Below are 18103 nucleotides of genomic sequence, written 5' to 3'. Positions count from 1 at the left end.
GGCCGCCTTCGCCCTTCCCGCCTCCGCTCCCTCAGCAACCCAGAGCAGCCACACACGGCGCCAGGGCGCGGGCCGGCCCGCCCACCGCGGCCGTTGGGGGCGGCGCGAGGCGGCCGTTGGGGGCGGGCGTTTCCGGCGCGCGGGGAGGCCGGGCCCGCCGCCTTTCCGGCGGCAGCATGGCGGCTGGCGTGGAGCTGGGCTTCGCGGCGGCGGCGGGGCCGGAGGGCGCCTGGCGGCTGCGCAGCGCCTACTTCCCCAGCAAGGTCGGGGGGCGGCCGGCGTGGCTGGGCGAGGCCGGGCTGCCGGGCCTCGCCGCCCTGCGCTGCGGCCGCTGCCAGCAGCCCTGCGCCTTCCTGCTCCAGCTGTACGCGCCGCTGCCCGACCGCCCCGACGCCTTCCACCGCACCCTCTTCGTCTTCGCCTGCCGCGGCGCCGCCTGCTACCGCCTGCCAGGCCCGCGGGGGCCCCTCTGCGGTGAGGCGGCGGGCGGTGAGCGAGGAGGGGGCGAGGGCCGCCGGCCGCCGCTCCGCTGACCGCCGCCTCTCGCCCGCAGTGTTCCGGAACCAGCTGCCGCGGCGGAACGACACCTACCCCGAGGAGCCGCCCCCCGAGGAGCCGCCGCCGGGCCCTGCCGCCGCCGCGCCCCCCCGCCGGCTCCGCGGCGGCGCCGCTCTCTGCCGCGTCTGCGGCTGCCTGGGGCCCCGCGTCTGCGGGCGCTGCCGCCGCGCCGCCTACTGCGGCCCCGAGCACCAGGCGCTGGACTGGCGGCGGGGGCACCGGCGGTCCTGCGGGCAGCACGCCGCCGGAGGTGGGTCTCGGGCGCGGTGGGGGCCGGGGCCGGGGCCGGGGCCGCGGCCGCTGCCAGCCTGCCGGCGGCTCCGTCGCTGCTGCGCTGCGGCGGCCCGCGCGCTGATGGCGCGGTGCTCGCCGAGAAACGTTGCCGTCGCAAAGCCGGCGGTCCCGCCGCTGCGCGCCGGACCTGCGCTAGCAATAGTGGGGTGAGGGCCTGCAGAGGAGACAGGACAGACGGTCGTGTCTTTCGCGTTGGTTTGTGGGGAAACCATCGGTAGTTCTTTCAGCTGCTTTTCTTTCTCTTAGATGTGTACCTAATGTGACGTAAGAATGTGGGATCTGCGTTGTTCCTGGAAGGCTAACACATTTAAGGCGTGCCTTTGGTCTTCAAAGACCTCTTTCTGTCTGCCTTGCGTCATAAAAAGCTGAAAGGGTGTAGGCCAATTTTTTCCCTTTGCAGGCTGCTTTTAGATGGCTTATTCATAAATTGCAAAGGACCATACAAAGGCGATGCCTTCGCAGGATACTGTGAAGGTCAGCAGATGAAAAGAGTACTTTCCACGAGTGTGCTACTTTAGAGACCCTTTTCTTAAACCATCTCCTCTCCTGCTCTCTTGTCTCGTTCGTACGCTTGTTTGTTTGCTGGTTGTTAAAGGGACAAGTACAGAGTATTTAAAGTATTTATTTAGTCTTCAGAAGTATCACATTAATAATGGTGTGATGAAACGTGGTGTCTGTGGTGTATCTCCCCTCGTACAGTGTGGGATGCTAGTCCCAAAAACATTGATTGTAGGCAGTGAAAATAAGGCGGAATGTTAAAAGTTGATTTGTGCAAATCAAGTTATGAGTCAGATGTTTGAAACATTCAGTTGAAACAGTGAAAACCTGAAACGTACTAGTATGTAGTTAATACTGTCATTAGAGAAGGAATACTTGATGCGTTTGTGGAAACTTTGCCTACTGACAACATGCAAAGGAAAAAATAAGAAAAAATGGTATGGCCTCAGGGCACCTGATGCACACTTGACTTGCGTGCCTACGCTAGTCAGAATGAGATACGCACAGAGCTGTCAAACTGCAGGTTTGGCGTTTTAAAATGCAGCTGCTAACACTGCTTAGTCTGCCTTCCGTGTCTCATGGATTTACAAGGATTCAAAGCAATACATCACCTATTGTAGTTTTCTACTGTCCTTAATATAAAATCTTCCTTCTCTTCAAATCAGGTCTAGCAGTGAGGTAAATCGCTCTTGTTCATGCAATGTTTGTGCTGTATTTTTGCTATGTAGTTTGCTGTGCAGCTCTTGGGGAGAAGGACGCGTAATACGGGATGACGTTGTGAAGTGATATCTGTTTTCTGTTTTGTAGATAACTCGGTGGATGCGATTCCAGAGCATAACGAATTCCTTTTTCCAGAATATGAAATTTTGATAGAACCTGAGGAACCAGAGTTCCCTGCTGACAGCAGTGTAGATCCCGATGATGAACAAGGAGCTGCAGATACATCAAAGGACCCAAAAGAACAAGAGGAACTCGGAGCTACAGGCAGTGCAGGTAAGAAGTAAGATGCTGTCTGTAATTCTTCCTAATGAAGCCTGTATTACACCTTTAAAATATAAAATACTGTGATTTTTAAGTGTTCATTATTAACTACTGGTGACAAAAGGCTAAATCTACAGTCCTTTGTGATGCAAGTTTTTTGTATACATCTTGTAATACAAGTTGCTTTTAGGGGAGAGACTTACTAAGCCCCAACCCTGGGAGCTGTTGAAGCGGCTGTTGCTGTGGGTAGCTGGGAGTTATACTGTGTCCCTCTGTGCTTCCTGCAGGTAAGGAAAGACTCCAGTGAGAAAAACAGGGCCCTGAGCATCTGCTGCTGGACACTGTTGGAATCAGGAGATTGAGTTAGATGGTCTCGGCTTGACTTGGTTGAATCCGTTTTAATTTATGGAAAATAACGAAATCTCATTGTCTGTGCTAGAAGAAAACTGTTCTGAGACTATTTTAATTAACCTTGAATTGAGCAATTGAAGCGCAGCCCCCTTCCTCAAAAAGTGCACCATGTGTTTGCAGCTCTCCACAGCGGCTTCGCACACGCCTAGGGTGGAGAGCTTGTGGTGGTACAGGGGAAGGCTGCTGGGTTCCCAGCTGTCCCTTACTGTGGTCTAAAGCTGTCTCGAGACTGCTCGGTGCCCCACGTTGATGTGAACGTGGGAGTGTAACAGATACACTCTTCAGTGCTAGAATCTGAAGTCTGGCACATGCACGGTACGGGTGGCCTTTTCCAGATGTCACATTCTGAAGGTTCAGCAGTCTCAGCGATACCCGCTGGGAGCCATAAATGTTGGTAGATTAACTCCTTCCCTTTCCAGCATTCTGCTACCAACATCTGTGTTTAAAATGCAGCTAAAACTAGTAAATGGATCTGTGTGTGACTGAATCTTAGTATGTCACAAAAAGGAAAAAAAAAAGTCTTAGTGATTTACTCTGGGAATGATTCTTGAGAGCAAAATGCACTTGCAGGTACAGTATTGTTTTTAATTTTTGGCTGCATTAGCCAAATTACCTTCATAACTATGTTTTGTCTTTGCATGACATTAGCCTGTAACCTTTGGGGGTTTTTTTCTTGCTTAGGTGAAGCATTTCAATCCTTAGATGAAGAGACATTGGAAGCAATGGCAAAACATGAGACTGAAGAAGACAAGATCTTCCAGATGTTTAAAGAGCGAGTAGCTGCCGAACCAGAGCAGGTCAGAAGCTGGGGCAGCTTTAGAACTTACAGGTTCTGGCACACCATCCTGCTGCACCTGCAGTGTTTCACTGCCTTTCATACCTACAGTTAGAAATGGTGATGGGGATGCCTCCTCATCCTCCACACACCTTAACCAACGTACCCTAATCTTCCTTACGTGCAGAACTTGATTCATGCTGAAGTAAGAATTTCACACCTGCTCATCTATCTCAAACAGAAATTGGTCAGGATGAGAAGGTGCAGGGGCGCTGAAGCTAGCATGGTGGGGGGAGGACCTGCCATCCTGTGAAGTGGTTCTAGCCAAAGGAGGTGGTGAACCATCGCTCTCTTCCCCAGCCTTTGGCCTTGTTGGCTTTCCTTCTCAGCAGAACCAAAACTTCAGAGAGGAGCTCTGTCACAGTCAACAACTGCATGGGGGGGTTGATTTGGCTTTTTTTAAGGTTGAAGAAATTAGTGATGGCTTTAAAATTTCAACTATTTAAAACAGAAATTTCCCCCCATGCTGTTTCTTGCTAACACAAGAGGCTGAAAAAAGCCACATTGTCAAACAAAAACATGGTTCCTGGTTCCATTCAGAGGAAACACAGGCCTAAATCCGTGAAAGTGGTGCAGGAAAAAGACGTACTCTCCATGTTTTACCTCGTAGCTGAGTGGTGAGGGTGCACATCCAGAAAGTAGGAGACTTTGAGTCTGTTCCCTCCTCTGTTTGGAGTAGGTGCATCACCTCCCTCTCTGACCATCCCCGTACTGACTGATCTGCATAGGAGTCCTCTTGTTGATAATGCCTGATTTGCTATTTAGATAGTAACAGAACAAAAAAGGATATGAATGACTGAAAATACCTCCTTCTTGGACATTAGGACAGTCCCCTTGCATTTAGACGCAGACTGCAAACAGAAAGAGCTGGGTTGCATTCCTGACTTTTCTGTACACTTCTACCCGCTGATCTATCAATCTGCTGTCCCTCCATCTCAAGGCTATAAAATACCTGACCTAGCATTTCTGGGTCTCATAATTATAGAGAAATCAAAGCATTGCAGTTTATCCACACATCACTGAAAAAATGCTGTATGAATACTTGCATGATTCACATAGTTAAGAAAACTTACATAAAGAACCCGTCTTATTTAGAATACCGCATTTGCAACTGATAGACTTCGCCATGGGTATTACTTAAAGGAACTGACCTTTTTCTGGACCATCTTAACCACTTTGTCTATATCAGTAAATACCAATTTTATACCAAGATGAAAAGACAGTCTTGAGAACTTAAACTTCTGCTCTATTTCAGATTATTAGATACTGCAGAGGAGGAGAAGGCCCAGTCTGGGTATCAGGTGAAAATATTCCTGAAGAAAAAGATATCCCAAATTGTTTATGTGGTGCCAAAAGGATTTTTGAATTCCAGGTATGTAAATTCATTTAAAGATAATATAGGTAATGCAGTTCAGGCTTAACAGGCTCAAATTGTATAGGTGTTGGCTTGTACTTAGACCAAGGTGGTTGAAGTTGCTACAAAGTAACTACGCTAAATTGTACAGAGCCCGTATTTACTATTGTAACTGCTTTTTCCTATAAGACTTTCACATACAGAAGGTAGGTTCCCATCTGATAATTTGCACCATCCATAAAATGGTGCACTTGTGAATATGGAACCATCTCTTAAGTAACAGGAGTCTGGTATTGTATATTAAAAAAAAAAAGCCTTTATGATGTGAATTGGAAATATGTCTGGCTGGAAGTATTCAGCTGTAGAACTGTGAATGCTAGAAGCGTATGTATGGTGAATACACTTAATGTCATGCAAAGACAAAACATAGTTATGAAGGTAATTTCAAATGCAAGGAGACTTACAAATCAGGCAATGCTTAGTCAAATAAAACTTCTCTAGATAAAATAAGTAGGGCCATGCCTTTCATTCCCTGTGCATCTACTACACTGTTTTGGGAATTCCTAATTTATTTTATTTGAGCTGCTGTATTACTTAGTAGCTTTGATTGGGATTTTGGTGTAACAGAACATAAATGAAGGCAGGACCCTTCTTTGGGAAGAGATGCAGGGAGAGGGTAGAGAGCTGTGGCCTGCCTCTAAATCTTTGTTTTTCCTTGAAGATTATGCCACAGCTCCTGAACCACCTTCAGGTTGACAGCCTTGGAGAGAGCATTGACTGGGGAACGCTGGTGGTGTACACTTGTGCTGACAACTGCGGTGAGGGAAATGAATACCTGGAAGAGTTCATATGGAAACAAGACTTCTCTGCAGGCTCTATTTAACTTCCATCAAGTTACTAAGTTGAGTCATCTAAATAGAATACTTGCCTTTGCAAACAGGTAATTGAACTAAAGTCACTGATAAGTGTGTATCTTGTAACAGTGATAGAACTACTCAAAGTAGACCTTGGCAGCCTCTCTCTTGTGCTCCACAGGAGCTTTTACTTCAACCTGGTAATGAAGCCAGATGCATTTGTTCAGTGAATTTCACTTCAAATCTCAATTCTGAATGTTTAAATAAAGATGAAATATTTTCGGATTGGTGAAAGTATCTTTTGTTGGTGACTGAACTTCAAGAACTTAGATTGTCGTCCGTCAGGATTTTCTTTGTGCTACTCAAAAATTAACATTAATTCACAGAGAAAAGCAGGCTGCTTTTCTGTAATCAAGATCTGCAGTCAGACCAAGTAAGATCACTTGAGTGCTTATGCTCAGGAGGTGTACAGAAGTCATAGCTAAGACAAAGCTGCATAGGCTTTCACTGTGGAACTTAAATCTGCTTCTCTTTCTCAAAAGGTACACTGAATCTAACTTGGCAGTTGTTACATGTTCTGATTGAGTGCTTATTCAAGATAAAACGCACAAAATTTGTTTTATCTGTCTTAAAACTATTAACTGAGTTAAACCATTTCTGCATGGGACTATCTGGTGCAGAACCAGTTTTAACAGAGCCAACCATACCAGAACATGTTTGTCTTGTTACTTACTGCCTGTAGCAGCAAGTTTTCAAGCTGAGTTGTACCTTAAGTCTGCCATCTTTGGTGAAGTTTAAAAGTAAGTGCCCTCTGCAAGGATTCTTCTGCTATTTGACTGCCATATAGCTGAGGCAAGAGAAAAGTGAAACCATAATGCTGAATTTACTGTGGTAGTTGCCTAACTACTCCTGTGGCTATAGCTACATTTGCAGAAAAGATAAGGCTGCTTTTTTCTTTTGTGTGTGTCTCAGTGTAGAATTTACTTCAGTTACGTATTCCCTTATCCTGCTCAACCCATTCATGTCTGCTTACCAGTGATTCTGAAGGTGATTTTACGAAAGCTCTAGGCCCCCTGTTGGGTTTTTTTGTATTAATTTAGATGTTGGAAATACTCAGATGAGCAGGCAGGGAATTACTTTATGTATAAGCTGTTTGGTCATCACAGAACTTAATTTCTAAAAGGGTAGTTTTAAGCCTTGCTACATGTCATGGAACAGCAAACAGTATCTTAAGTCACTATAGTTCAGCTTGACTGATTTTATTGAAAACCATCCCATAGTTACTTAAGGCTCCAAGTTTTCCTGCAGAGTTAAGAGCTTTGCAGATAAGTTGGTAATAGCTCAGAGTTCTGCAAAAGCACGGACAGTCATACAGTTATGTTCAAGAGCTCTCAGGAATGTTCATTAGCTCACAGCGTACAGTGGTGTGGCACTGAAGGCAATGCAGTGTTTGGGTATCTTGAACTTACCCTGGCAAAGCTACATTATTGAACAGCAGCTTTCTGATTTCTAACCCATTATTAAAACACCTGGAGAAACACTGGTGTACACCACTATGTGGGGAGTAGAGAAGACTAAGGATTAAGGTCGCTCAGGATTTGCAAACGGAGCAGTAGCAAAGCCAGACAAAACTTCATTTTGTCTGGAATGAAACACCAACTTAGTAAATAAAGAGACCATGGTTACTCTGGGGTTAGTTTTAGATAAAAGCTGTTTGAAAGAACGTGCAAGTCATAGAAAGGAGGTTACTATTACTGGAAATTTACTGGAGAAAAAAAGTTTATTTTTAGTTCTCAGCCCATTAAGCTTCAAGCACAGTTCAGAGGGAAGGTTATGTACATACTGACTCTAGTCGGAAGGGCTTTGACATTTCACAGGAACACTAATATAGTGAGACTGTCATAATTGGTAAAATACAAAAGTAGTAATTTAAAGAAATTCTAGAAGCTAAGCAGGGATCTCTTGTTCCAATTCAGTCAAGTGTAGCTATTTAAGGCTTGCATAAATCCCATCTGTTGAACATGAGGCAACACATACTTGAACACAAACTTCTTTAACCAGTCATCTCTTTTGCTTTAACATGCTAGAAATATTCAAGCTAGATGTTGCCAAGGATATGACTGCTGGTAAGCAAGCCAGAGCATTGTTAAGATTCTCTCAAAACAACAAGTCGCTTACAGTAGTGCATGTGCTATTGAAAAATCCAGATTAAATTTTTAAAAAGTTTTCAATGTATTTCACTCTACCAGCTGGGTAATTTTAAAATTCATTAAGACAGTTTCCATAATTGTATAAACAGGGTTTATTGTACATATAGAGCTGAAGGAGGAAAGAGAAGGAAGGTATATATTATATATATATGTACAGTGAGCCATTTTCATTAATAAATTTATTGTCTTGTTTAATACTGGAAAGAGGGAATGTGTCTGGCACCAAAGAAATTTAAAATTGAAAAAATTTAAAAGCTTAAGTTCTGAAAATTATAAAAACTGTGGTCTTATGGAAGGAAGTTAAAACATATATACATGGCAATTTAAGTGGTTTATACACTGAGTGACACAGTTGCATTTGTCTTTTAAACCAACTTATGGATTTTCTATTAAGAGAACTGGCATTAAAACTACTTAAAAGCTAGAATATAAATAAAACTGGGAGGGACTGCTCCAGGAACCACCCAGTAAAGCAACTCACAGTAACTCAGTAGACATAATCAATAATACAGTTCCCCTTGAGCATCAGGGAAGTAGGCACTAACTGGGAAATAGTCCAAGTCCTGGTGTTGCAGTTTCACTGGAAGTCCATCTCTTGTTACTGCTGTGCCATACGCAATACCTTTTAACATACAGCCCCGATTTCTCTGAAAGATGTAGAAACTGTTACGTTGTCTTTCTGAATCCCTTTAAAATAGGATAGATGTTTTCAAACGCTTCATAGATTTCTGCTCGTACTTTAGCACCTAGAAAAAGAGAGGGAATTAAGTTAGTTTGTACCTTTCGCCAAATACTTAATTTTAGCTTTTAGAATGTTTATTTGAATGTGACTTTGTAAAACCTATGCGTGTCCATAAATCCCTATTGTTATTGTAAAACTTCCACTAGCATCTTCGTGCTTATGCTATACTTGCAAATGGGATTTTTCTATACATAATTTCTGCAGGAGACCCAACTACGAAGCACAGCCCTACAGGATGTTTCTGCAGAACGGCCTAACTGGTGGAGCTTTTTTTGAGAACGTGAACATCTGGGGAGGAAGGTCTGGCAATGGAGACCGCTGCAGAGGCCCACCACTTGCCATATTGCAGGGACATGCTCCTTCTTTTGTCTGCAAGTCTTGCGGTTTTTTTCTCTCTGTAGTAAGACTCAGCATGAGGGGAAAAGGAAGGGTGCAGGTGGACTGCCTGAGGTTGAGGAGGTCCTAGAGCTCGGGTATCTCCCCTTCTTTGGCTGCTGCATCAACGGAGAATGGCAGCAGTCTCCAGCCAAGCTGTCAAAGAACAGTTAGCTCAGTCACACACACCCAGCACACAGAAACAGATGTTCAGGTTTTGCCAGAAACATTACCTGTGCTCTTACAGCTTTTTGGGCACCTGCATACTTGATCAGGATTCATGATCATTGCTTGTATGGATTTAGCCAAACGCGTGGTTTGCCTTGTGCATTCTCATCCACAGAATACTGTACTATCTGTTCTTTCTCAGTACTGTCTTCTCTAAAAGAAAGCACCTAGCAAATTACATACCTCTGGTATCATGGTGTATTCTCTGTAACACAGTCTAAATCTAATCTACTGGAGTAAGATACTGTCTTCACTTACCAGTTAAAACCACTTTTCCAGAAACAAAAATAAGGAGAACAATTCTTGGCTTGATCATTCTGTAGATTAAGCCAGGAAACAATTCCGGCTCATAGCTGTAAGAGAAGAGAGTGACAGTGTCTAAACATGCTTGCAGACACATGTTCCAGTCTTTCACCTGCAGGACTGCAGGAATGGGCAGGGCAGATGTAGACCTCACTGAAATTTGGAGAGTAGCAGGGAAGATCACTTTGATGGGTTCATATTGGGCAACCTCAGCTACACCCGAGGCAGAGCAGCGATGGGAACAAAGATGCAGGTTTCCCTCTAGTTCAAGGGAATAACCTAAACAGATCCCACTCTCTAAGCTAGTCAACATGCAGCAAGAATGAAACATAAGCAAGCCTTTTTTTACCTGCTGAACTGCTGGTGTGTGAGTACCAGTCCTTCTAATCTGATGGGAAATTTCACATCACAGCTGCCCACCATGTTCTGAATTTTAAAATCCAAAAATTTTGCAGGAAAACCCAGTTTCTGAACAACTCTTGCATACTTCCTTGCTGCCAGTCTGGATTGTTCCTCACTGAAGTGAGAAAAGGGTATCCATATTATTTCCTCAGTTAAGTATTACTTGAAGCAAATAGCATTAAACCACAAATATTTAACTGGGAAAAAAATGTCTGTGTTGAGGGGGAGGGGAAGGTTACATGCAAAATTTGATAACCAACATTAATAACTAGCACTGGTTTGCATGCTAATTTTGGTACGAGGATCCTGAACGCCATTAATGTTGTACTTGCTGTTCATGAGGCAGAAAACAGTAAATTATAAATCCACATATTACGCACTGTTAAAATTCGACTTGAGTCCCTCTACTGAGACATGAAAACTGTTATGTAAGTTTTGAGTGTAGAACAACTTTGAACTACTACTGCTAGAAAATGCATATTTCTATAAAAATCTGTAAACTGCCAAAATCCTCTGCGCGATTCAGCCCAGGCATTCAAACCTGGGTTTAATGCAACTACACGGCCTTACATGCTGCTGCAGAACTCCATTAGCTTCAGTTTTGTAAACAGCTGAGGGTCTGGTTGCTCCTAACACAGAGCAAGACAACTTGAACTTCAAGTGTCACCAGGCAAAGAAAGTGTTTCCTGTACAGCTCTATTCATTCATCTCTGCTTATTCCTTCTGGATTCCTAACAGACTTCTTCAGAGCAGAATTTCTCTCCTGCCCACTGGAGTTAAGCTTATGTTTAGTTTTCAATTCTTATGCTTCAATGATCATGTTAAGAACAGATCAGACTACAGGGACCAGAGACTTGCAGCTCTTGGCCTGTGATGAATGAAACTATTCAAAAATCATTCTTCCTCTGCCGCTGCCCGTACAGTTTAAGGAGTTCCAGTGCACAGTCACTGAAAATTTTAATTATTAGGGAAAAAAAAGATAAATGCAAAGCCAAGAAAGTGAATATAATAACCTCTGCAGACCACGTTATCAGACTGTACGGAAGAGCTTCAGAAACAGAACTGCCATTTCCCCTTTTGTAGGGAAGTCCTTTCAGTCATGAAAAGGCATTTTGTGAAGAAACGTGTATTAGTCTATTTGAAATAATTGGGAAGTAAGCTTAGTTGTACCTGTACAACTTTGTTGTATATATACAAATACTGTATAGAAATAATAGTACTTCTAAAGCATCACTGCGCAAGAGAAAAGACAGCCTGAATTAGTTGCTTGTAATGCCTAAAGATACCTTTTCGCTCCTGTGCACACCATTTTTCCAGAGCTGAATATAAGTGCAGTAGTACGTGGTTCTCTTATTCTCATAATAACAGCAGCAAAACGCTGAAATGTGAGCGTTGAGACTATTAGTGATATATTTCTGTAATCATTACGTTAAAACCAAATTTGCATAATTAAGTAGCAAGTTACACTGTATTGCAAAGAAATACTAAGTTCAAACATACTTATGGATCAGTCAAAATGTACTTGAAATGCTTAAACCGTAAGTAGCTTCAAACACACACAATGAAGTAGAGTCAGACAGGAAGGATATTTACCATTGCATTCCTATTTTACTAAGCTCATCTCTCATTACTGTATATGCAAGCATATTATTAATGCTACATTTGCAACAGAGCAAGAGAGACAATCTTAATAAATAAATAAATAAAAAATTTTCCTCTGTGTCTTGAAATTTGATCTGTTATAAGCAGGATGGAAGACCATCTATCTGCAAATATTTTATATTCTGTTTTGTTTCTGTGTCTTAAAAAATTGGATGGTGTTAGAATACCAGCAAACAGAACAGCTGGAGATCAAAGTTCTATGCAAACAGAAGCCACCTCAACTACCACAGCAGAACACAGCAGCCGGTTAGCTCTAGCTTTTTATTCTAAGTACTGTAACATCTCTGCCTGCATTTCCAAATGTTCTTAAACTCTTTGAAGCAAGAGATACTGGAAACTGATGTGGGCGCACGCACACACAAACAAACCCCTGTTTGCCTGTTATATTTAATTTGGACCCGCTCACCATGCAGTCCCATAAACTGTTCTGCTGACATAACCAAGGCGGTAGCGTGGGTTACCTAACAGCACGTTTGTCAAACTATGGCTTAAATAATACAGCCAAGCAATATCTTTCGTTGATAGATGAATGTACTGACTAAAAGTCAGGAGTGTGTTACATAACCCTTCTTTCTCTCCGCTGTGGAAAACAGCATTTCGTATTGATTTTTCTAGCCTACAAGTTTTACACAGCCACCTACCCCTAGCTTAAGAGTTACCATGGCATGCTCAAATTTTTGCTGCACTAATATCTTACATGCAATTACGTAACAGCATCACTGATATAAACTTACAGTAACAGTTATTTATCACATATGCCTGCATGTGTGCTTTAATCTTTGAGAGCAGAGTTCAGGTAAACTGTAGGAAAATCCCAAATACTAAAAAAAAACCAAAAAAACAAACCCCACACCCCAGGAAAACTGAAGCCTTCCCAAGGCAAGTCAATTCAACTACACAACATCTAAACTTTTATCAGAAATAGTGCACAGCTACTGCGGTTGCAAAGATAACATTTCCAAGAGGAGCCACCTGAAAGAAAAATGAAGCGACATGATTTTCTTGATTCAATGCTCCAGGTCCTCTGCTGTTGTTCAAAGTTTCCCAAGCTAAAAAAGTACCACAGTTTGACAGACTGCTATTTAGAAGCAGCGGGCAACTTAGAAGTTGACATGCAAAAAAATCAATTTCATTTTGCTGTTCCACCAAACCTAGCCATCGGGAGCAAGGAGATAGTAGGAGTACTGGGGGCAACATGAAGGAACAGAGCTCAGAGGGGAAGCAAAACTGTAAACAACAAGTGACTGCGCTGCAACTGCAAGAATTCCAGGGGAGCAGCCAGGTGGAGGAAGGCATGGCATATACACAACCACTGTGGCTCTGGCAGGAGCCCAGGAGTTGAATTCTTCCTTCCTTTCTCCTTGTTGGGAGACAGGGAACAAGACTTGATCATCAGATATTTCACAGTAATATGAAAAAGGAACTTTCTGAGCACTACGAACAAACATGCCCACATGAATGGTGTGGGCAGCAGAGGCCAGCTCTACAACAAACAACTTTGCCAGTGTATCACACTGTTGGTTAGGTTCTTCCTAAATCTGCTGTGTTCTTTCTAAATCTACCAAATTATAACCTGGTGTAAAACACAGCTACATCAGTATAAAAATCCCTTTTACTAGTTTGACTGAGTGTTCTAAGTTTATTAAAGATTTCTTTAACTATAGTATAAAACTGCATCTATAATAGGAAGGTTTTTCAATCTATTTCAGCAAACTATAGCCACAACCTGTGCCTTTGACATACCTGTTACAGGAAGAACTCCAATACATTTCTCTTACCTTGGGATTATATTCAGCATTTCGGGCACGAAGCGCGATAGTTTTTAGGTCAAGTTTGCAACCAAGATTCACCGTGGACACAATATTCCTGAAGATAGTTCAGAGAAATACATTAAAAAGACAATAAAGAATTCATGAGTCTTCCTCATTTTTAACCATGCTTGATTAATTTTGTTGGGGTTTTTTTGTGTTTTTCTTTTAAATTTGTTTCTCCAAGTGAGTTTGAATGACATCTTTCCTACTGACAGGAGCACTGAGCAGTGTTTTGGCTCAGGAACCTCCTTTTGTAGGGCAGTAGCTCCTAAGGCATGATTGCTGATTCCTCCTTATCTGCCAGCTATTATGAAAAGTGTCTCATGAGAAGAATCTCTATTTCAGTTTGGCAGGAAAAATTCTTGATGCTGAGAGCCCCCAGCGCAACCAGGGAAGCTGCTGGAAACAGGAGAAAATGAGGTAGCAATAGTACCATCTGAAATTTTCCTTGGTATGCCCTTCAAGGAGGAAGAAGAGGTGCAGGAGGTAAACCCATTGCCAGGTGATAGGAAAGCAGGTCTCTAGAAAGCTTAAGAGAAGTTCCTAGATGCAAAATTTCCTTGGAAACTTGTTTTCTGGGAAAACCCTGAAATCTAAAGGTCCTCAATGGGGAGAAAAAAAAAGAAATATGAGGAACTACTCTTTCAGTGCAAAATTCACGTTATCAACCATTTCTCTTTGGGCCTTCCGTAAATTGCAGTACAAGTCTCTTAAAACTAAAGTTTGGTGAAAATACTTTCATACCTAAACCTAGAACTAGTTCTAGGGTTTTTTTTCTCTTATCACAAAGGCAGCTGTAGCCATGAACTAGAAAAGGGAACATGGAATATTAAGTACAACTCAGCTCTAGCTCCTAGACTAGCAACTAGTTTCTTCCCCTTTACCCTTCTAATTCCCTTTCAGCTGTGATAGTTCCTGTATTCTGCTTTAATACCTCACTAACAAAATTCTACGCACAGTGAAGTGGAGCTGCTTGCAAAGTAGAGCTATTTGCTTTTCTGTGAACAGGTCACAAGTATCCAGCAAATTACAAATGAGAATATGTTTCCAGGTATACATATTTTGAAATACCAGATTATCAACCCAGACTACTTTGTAGCTAAAGCATGATGAACTCCTAAAGTGCCTGGAGTTAAAAGTTGCAATGGTGCTAAATGAAGACGTATATAACATGCTCCAGTGGTATGCTCAAAAGATGTATGGTTGACAAATCACTAAGAAACTGTTTATATTACTAAGTGATTTAGTAATGGAGCTAAGCTAAAAATAAAAGCAAAAATTACTCATATCACTAGAGGAGACCCATAAATTCTCAGGACCTCCCTTCCCACCAAAATGCAGTACCCAATTCCTGATGTGGCTTTGGTCCTAAGTCTTTAAAGGGATATCTGAGAAAGGACGTGCTGCACTAACACACAGGACACTCACTGTAGCTGCGGCACTATCCCAGAGCTCTCAGACGCCGGTGTTGCTGGAGTTATTGGAGTCATCGGAGTCATTGGAGAGGGGTACAGAGGTGTAGTTCCCGGTAAAGGGGCTGTGGTAAGAGTCTGTGAGTGGAAGAGCTGGGGAGTTTGACCAGATGTTCCCTGCGTCGCTTGCTGCGATGTAGACTGCTGTGCTGCTTGCTGCTGCTGCTGCTGCCGCTGCTGTTCTTCTAGGATGGACAGACTGTTGGTGCTCTGGACCGGCTGTGGTGTCAGTCCTGTGCCATATGGCATCATCGGGCTAAAAATTGGAATTCCTGGAGTCATTGCGCCCTACAAAAGAAAGCATGAAACAGAAACCACGGATCCTGTTGACACCATTTTGTTTCTAAGAGAAAAAGTTTTCAGGAGGAGTCTAAAAATAAATCGGCATACCTGCAAACCTAAGGCATATACTAGTAACTCACTAAAAACAGAAAGCCCTTGGAAATGCAGTTCTTCTATAGAATAAAATATTACCTCTAGGGATCTGCCAGTTCTAGCATTGCTCATCTCCAGCCAGTGATGCTGATACGCTTCTCAAACTACCTTGCAAGCATGTTTCAACTTTGACCCACAATTTAACTTGCAATTGTTTAAACAAAGACTGTGCCCATGGTACCAAATGCATTCATAGCACAGCGACAGTCCATTATGTACAAGTTAGTTTAAAGGGCAACCACCAAAATTAAATTAATATTTCCAACTTCTCGGTTATGTTTCAACTTAACAGAATCCCATGTATCTGCACGTTTCTTATACCTCTGGATAGACAAATTGATGGTTTTAAGATTCTGCTTTATACTAGTATTATTCTATACCTAGCAGGATTTTTCAGATCTGCAAGCAAAAAACCTGAAGTTACATGCAAGAAACTGAAAACACTTTCACAAAGAAATTCAGATCACAGTTGCATATTAAATCATTTAAATAAATCATTAAATGATTTGTTTTTACCTGAGGGGAGGCTAAGCCTTGAGCGTAGGGTGGCAAGCTGTTGTTCTGATCCATGATTCCAGTTATTTCTTTGGTGAGGCCAGAAGTATTTCCTTCAATTAATTGAAATTAACTTCAAACCCTAGAGGGTTTTTAAGCCTTTAAAACATTCCAGCACAGTAGCTTTTTAAGCCAAGCTGAAAGCGTTAGGAAAACATCAGCTCCAGAGAAATGTGTGTTATGAGTCTAAAATACTAACCAAAGCCTGAAAAGAGAAAAAGTAGTATCTTGAGAATAATATTTAAACACAAAACCAAAAGCAAACCTATCAGCTGCTGAGTTAGATAAGAGACACCCACGTACAAATATATAAAAAAACATTCACACACACGCGCGCGCACACACAGGCGCAATCCATAAAAATAACCTTTTTCAGGCACACTCTATAGAACCTTTGCAGCATGCTTCTGTTGGAATCCCTGGCAGGTAACCTGACTCACACGAGCAGGTCTCTGTCTAACCGAACCCCCCTGCACAAACAACTCAGGCTGTTAATGCTCATTCTACTCCAAGCTTTGCTTTAGCTGGAAAAGCACTGATTTTTTGAGAACTGAATTCCACTGACTACTAACCAACAAGCTTACTAACACATTGCTTGTAAGTCTCTTCCTGGCCATTTTAAGGCTTGGGCTTCCAAAAATATTTCTTCTTCTATGGGAAAAGTATCGCTGGTCAAATCAGAACCAGGTAACCCTCTTCCATAAAATAAAGCACTAACACATTTCAAACAACAATGACATGCGCTTTATGAGAAAAAAAAGAAATATGTGAAAGCAAATTTCAGGTACACAAGTGAAATGTATGCATGATTTTTTATTATTTTTTTTAACTATACCTCTGTTGCTGTGTTCTGGAAATAAACAACACAAGTGGAGAATTTAAATATTGCACCTTGATATCAAATATTTTTCCATTAAATTATAGCTTTCTTAACTCGATACCTATTGCCCAGAAATACTCAAGGTCATTTTTAGGCCAGAGGTAGACCACCTCAGAATCTGAAGAAAGCCTATTCAGCCTTTTTTTAAGGCATGAGAACTCAGAATTACATTAATATTTATACTGCAGCTGAAAAGGCATGCTTTTTTCCCCCATGACCATAAGATAATATTATCTTTACCGTCACCGAAGGCATCAAACAGAGCATCCAGGTTTTACAACCTGGAGACGGGGGTAAATTAGAAGCCTAAATATTACCCCAGAAGAAACAAAGTCAACTCCTCGACAGCCCAGCTGTTTAGTAAGAAGCCTAGATACCAGGCATGCCAGGACCCGCAGTGAGGACACCACCTACGCAGAGGTCCATCCTGTAACCGCCTAACCGTGGCTTGCTCGCAGCTCCACTACAAACGCTGGGGAACGTTTCCGTCGAGGCAACAGAGCCCAGAGGCCGCCCGGAGAAGGCCCCGGCCCACCCCCCGAGCCCCCTTTCGGGCTCTCTCCCCTAGCACACGGCAGCGCTCGCAAAGAGCCAGTTTCGGCACGGGCCCACCCCTCCTGCTTCTCCGCGCCGCCCAGGCCCCCCACCCGCCCGAAGACCGGCCCCAGCAGCGCGCAGCCGCCCCGGCCGGCAGGGCCGCGACACCGCCGCGCCCCCCCTCCCGCCCGCCCTCGCACGGGGACGGCGGCGACCGCCGCAGCCACGCCGCTGCCCGCCGCCACCCCGCCCCCGGCGCCAACGGCCGCCGCTCGCCCCCGAGACGCGCCGGAGCCCCGCAAGGCGGGGGGGGGCGGACGACGGCCGCCACCTCCTCGCCGCGGGAGCCCCTCCCCGCTTCCCCCGCCGCTCAGGCCGGCCCGGAGGGCCCCGGCCCTGCAGCGGCGCCGGCGGGGAGGTGCGGAGCGGGTGCGGAGCGAGCCCGGCCCCGCGCACCGCCCCCGCCCTCCAGGCCCGGCCCGGCCCGCGCCATCGCGGCCCCGCTGGCGCTGGCACCCGCCATCCCCTCCCCGGGCAGCGGGGCGTGCGGCGGCCGCGGGGAGGAGCGGGGGGAAAGGCGGGCGCGGCGCGGACGGTACCTGCCGCTGCCGGCGCCACCCCGCCGCCGCCGCACAGCGCCCGCGGGAGCCAAGCTGCGCCCCGCGCCCGCGCCGCTGGCGCGTCCCGAGCGCGTCACTTCCGCCGC

General features: G+C 44.3%; 2 protein-coding genes across 4 annotated transcripts; one reads left to right on the top strand and one right to left on the bottom strand.

Annotated features, from left to right (window-relative positions):
• Nucleotides 1–176: 176 nt before the first annotated feature.
• PDCD2 (programmed cell death 2) lies at nucleotides 177–9995 on the top strand. 2 transcript variants are annotated; one of them, XR_012041565.1, is made up of 7 exons: nucleotides 177–474; nucleotides 554–808; nucleotides 2158–2343; nucleotides 3424–3539; nucleotides 4833–4949; nucleotides 5653–5871; nucleotides 8942–9995. XR_012041565.1 is itself a non-coding variant. In XM_072856303.1 (6 exons), exons 1-6 carry the CDS (start codon nucleotides 177–179, stop codon nucleotides 5812–5814), a joined length of 1134 nt encoding a protein of 377 aa, XP_072712404.1. In that variant the 3' UTR covers nucleotides 5815–6070. The 2 variants fall into 2 exon arrangements, 1 of the variants encoding a protein (XP_072712404.1); XM_072856303.1 differs by lacking the exon at nucleotides 8942–9995 and having other exon boundaries at nucleotides 5653–6070.
• TBP (TATA-box binding protein) lies at nucleotides 8158–18089 on the bottom strand. 2 transcript variants are annotated; one of them, XM_072856305.1, is made up of 8 exons: nucleotides 17997–18089; nucleotides 15942–16185; nucleotides 14947–15278; nucleotides 13486–13573; nucleotides 11332–11423; nucleotides 9993–10160; nucleotides 9599–9693; nucleotides 8158–8741 (listed from the first exon to the last, which is right to left on the bottom strand). In XM_072856305.1, the coding sequence occupies exons 2-8, from the start codon at nucleotides 15993–15995 to the stop codon at nucleotides 8662–8664; spliced, it is 909 nt and encodes a 302-aa protein (XP_072712406.1). In that variant the 5' UTR covers nucleotides 15996–16185; nucleotides 17997–18089; the 3' UTR covers nucleotides 8158–8661. The 2 variants fall into 2 exon arrangements, with proteins under 2 accessions (XP_072712406.1, XP_072712407.1); XM_072856306.1 differs by lacking the exon at nucleotides 17997–18089 and adding an exon at nucleotides 16553–16686.
• Between the last annotated feature and the right edge of the window lie 14 nt (nucleotides 18090–18103).

Source organism: Ciconia boyciana, chromosome 3 (genome assembly GCF_034638445.1).
Source record: "Ciconia boyciana chromosome 3, ASM3463844v1, whole genome shotgun sequence".
Lineage (NCBI taxonomy): Eukaryota > Metazoa > Chordata > Aves > Ciconiiformes > Ciconiidae > Ciconia > Ciconia boyciana.
This window is presented reverse-complemented; position numbering and strand designations above follow the sequence as displayed.

Excerpts from the sequence above, each read along its gene's own strand:
- PDCD2 (XM_072856303.1), top strand. The coding sequence starts at position 177 with ATGGCGGCTGGCGTGGAGCTGGGCTTCGCGGCGGCGGCGGGGCCGGAG. Across the intron at positions 475-553 it reads CCCGCGGGGGCCCCTCTGCG|TGTTCCGGAACCAGCTGCCG; the intron begins GTGAGGCGGCGG and ends TCTCGCCCGCAG. Across the intron at positions 3,540-4,832 it reads TAGCTGCCGAACCAGAGCAG|ATTATTAGATACTGCAGAGG; the intron begins GTCAGAAGCTGG and ends GCTCTATTTCAG.
- TBP (XM_072856305.1), bottom strand. The coding sequence starts at position 15,995 with ATGGATCAGAACAACAGCTTGCCACCCTACGCTCAAGGCTTAGCCTCC. Across the intron at positions 9,694-9,992 it reads ACACACCAGCAGTTCAGCAG|CTATGAGCCGGAATTGTTTC; the intron begins GTAAAAAAAGGC and ends CTTCTCTTACAG. Across the intron at positions 8,742-9,598 it reads TGGAAAAGTGGTTTTAACTG|GTGCTAAAGTACGAGCAGAA; the intron begins GTAAGTGAAGAC and ends CTCTTTTTCTAG.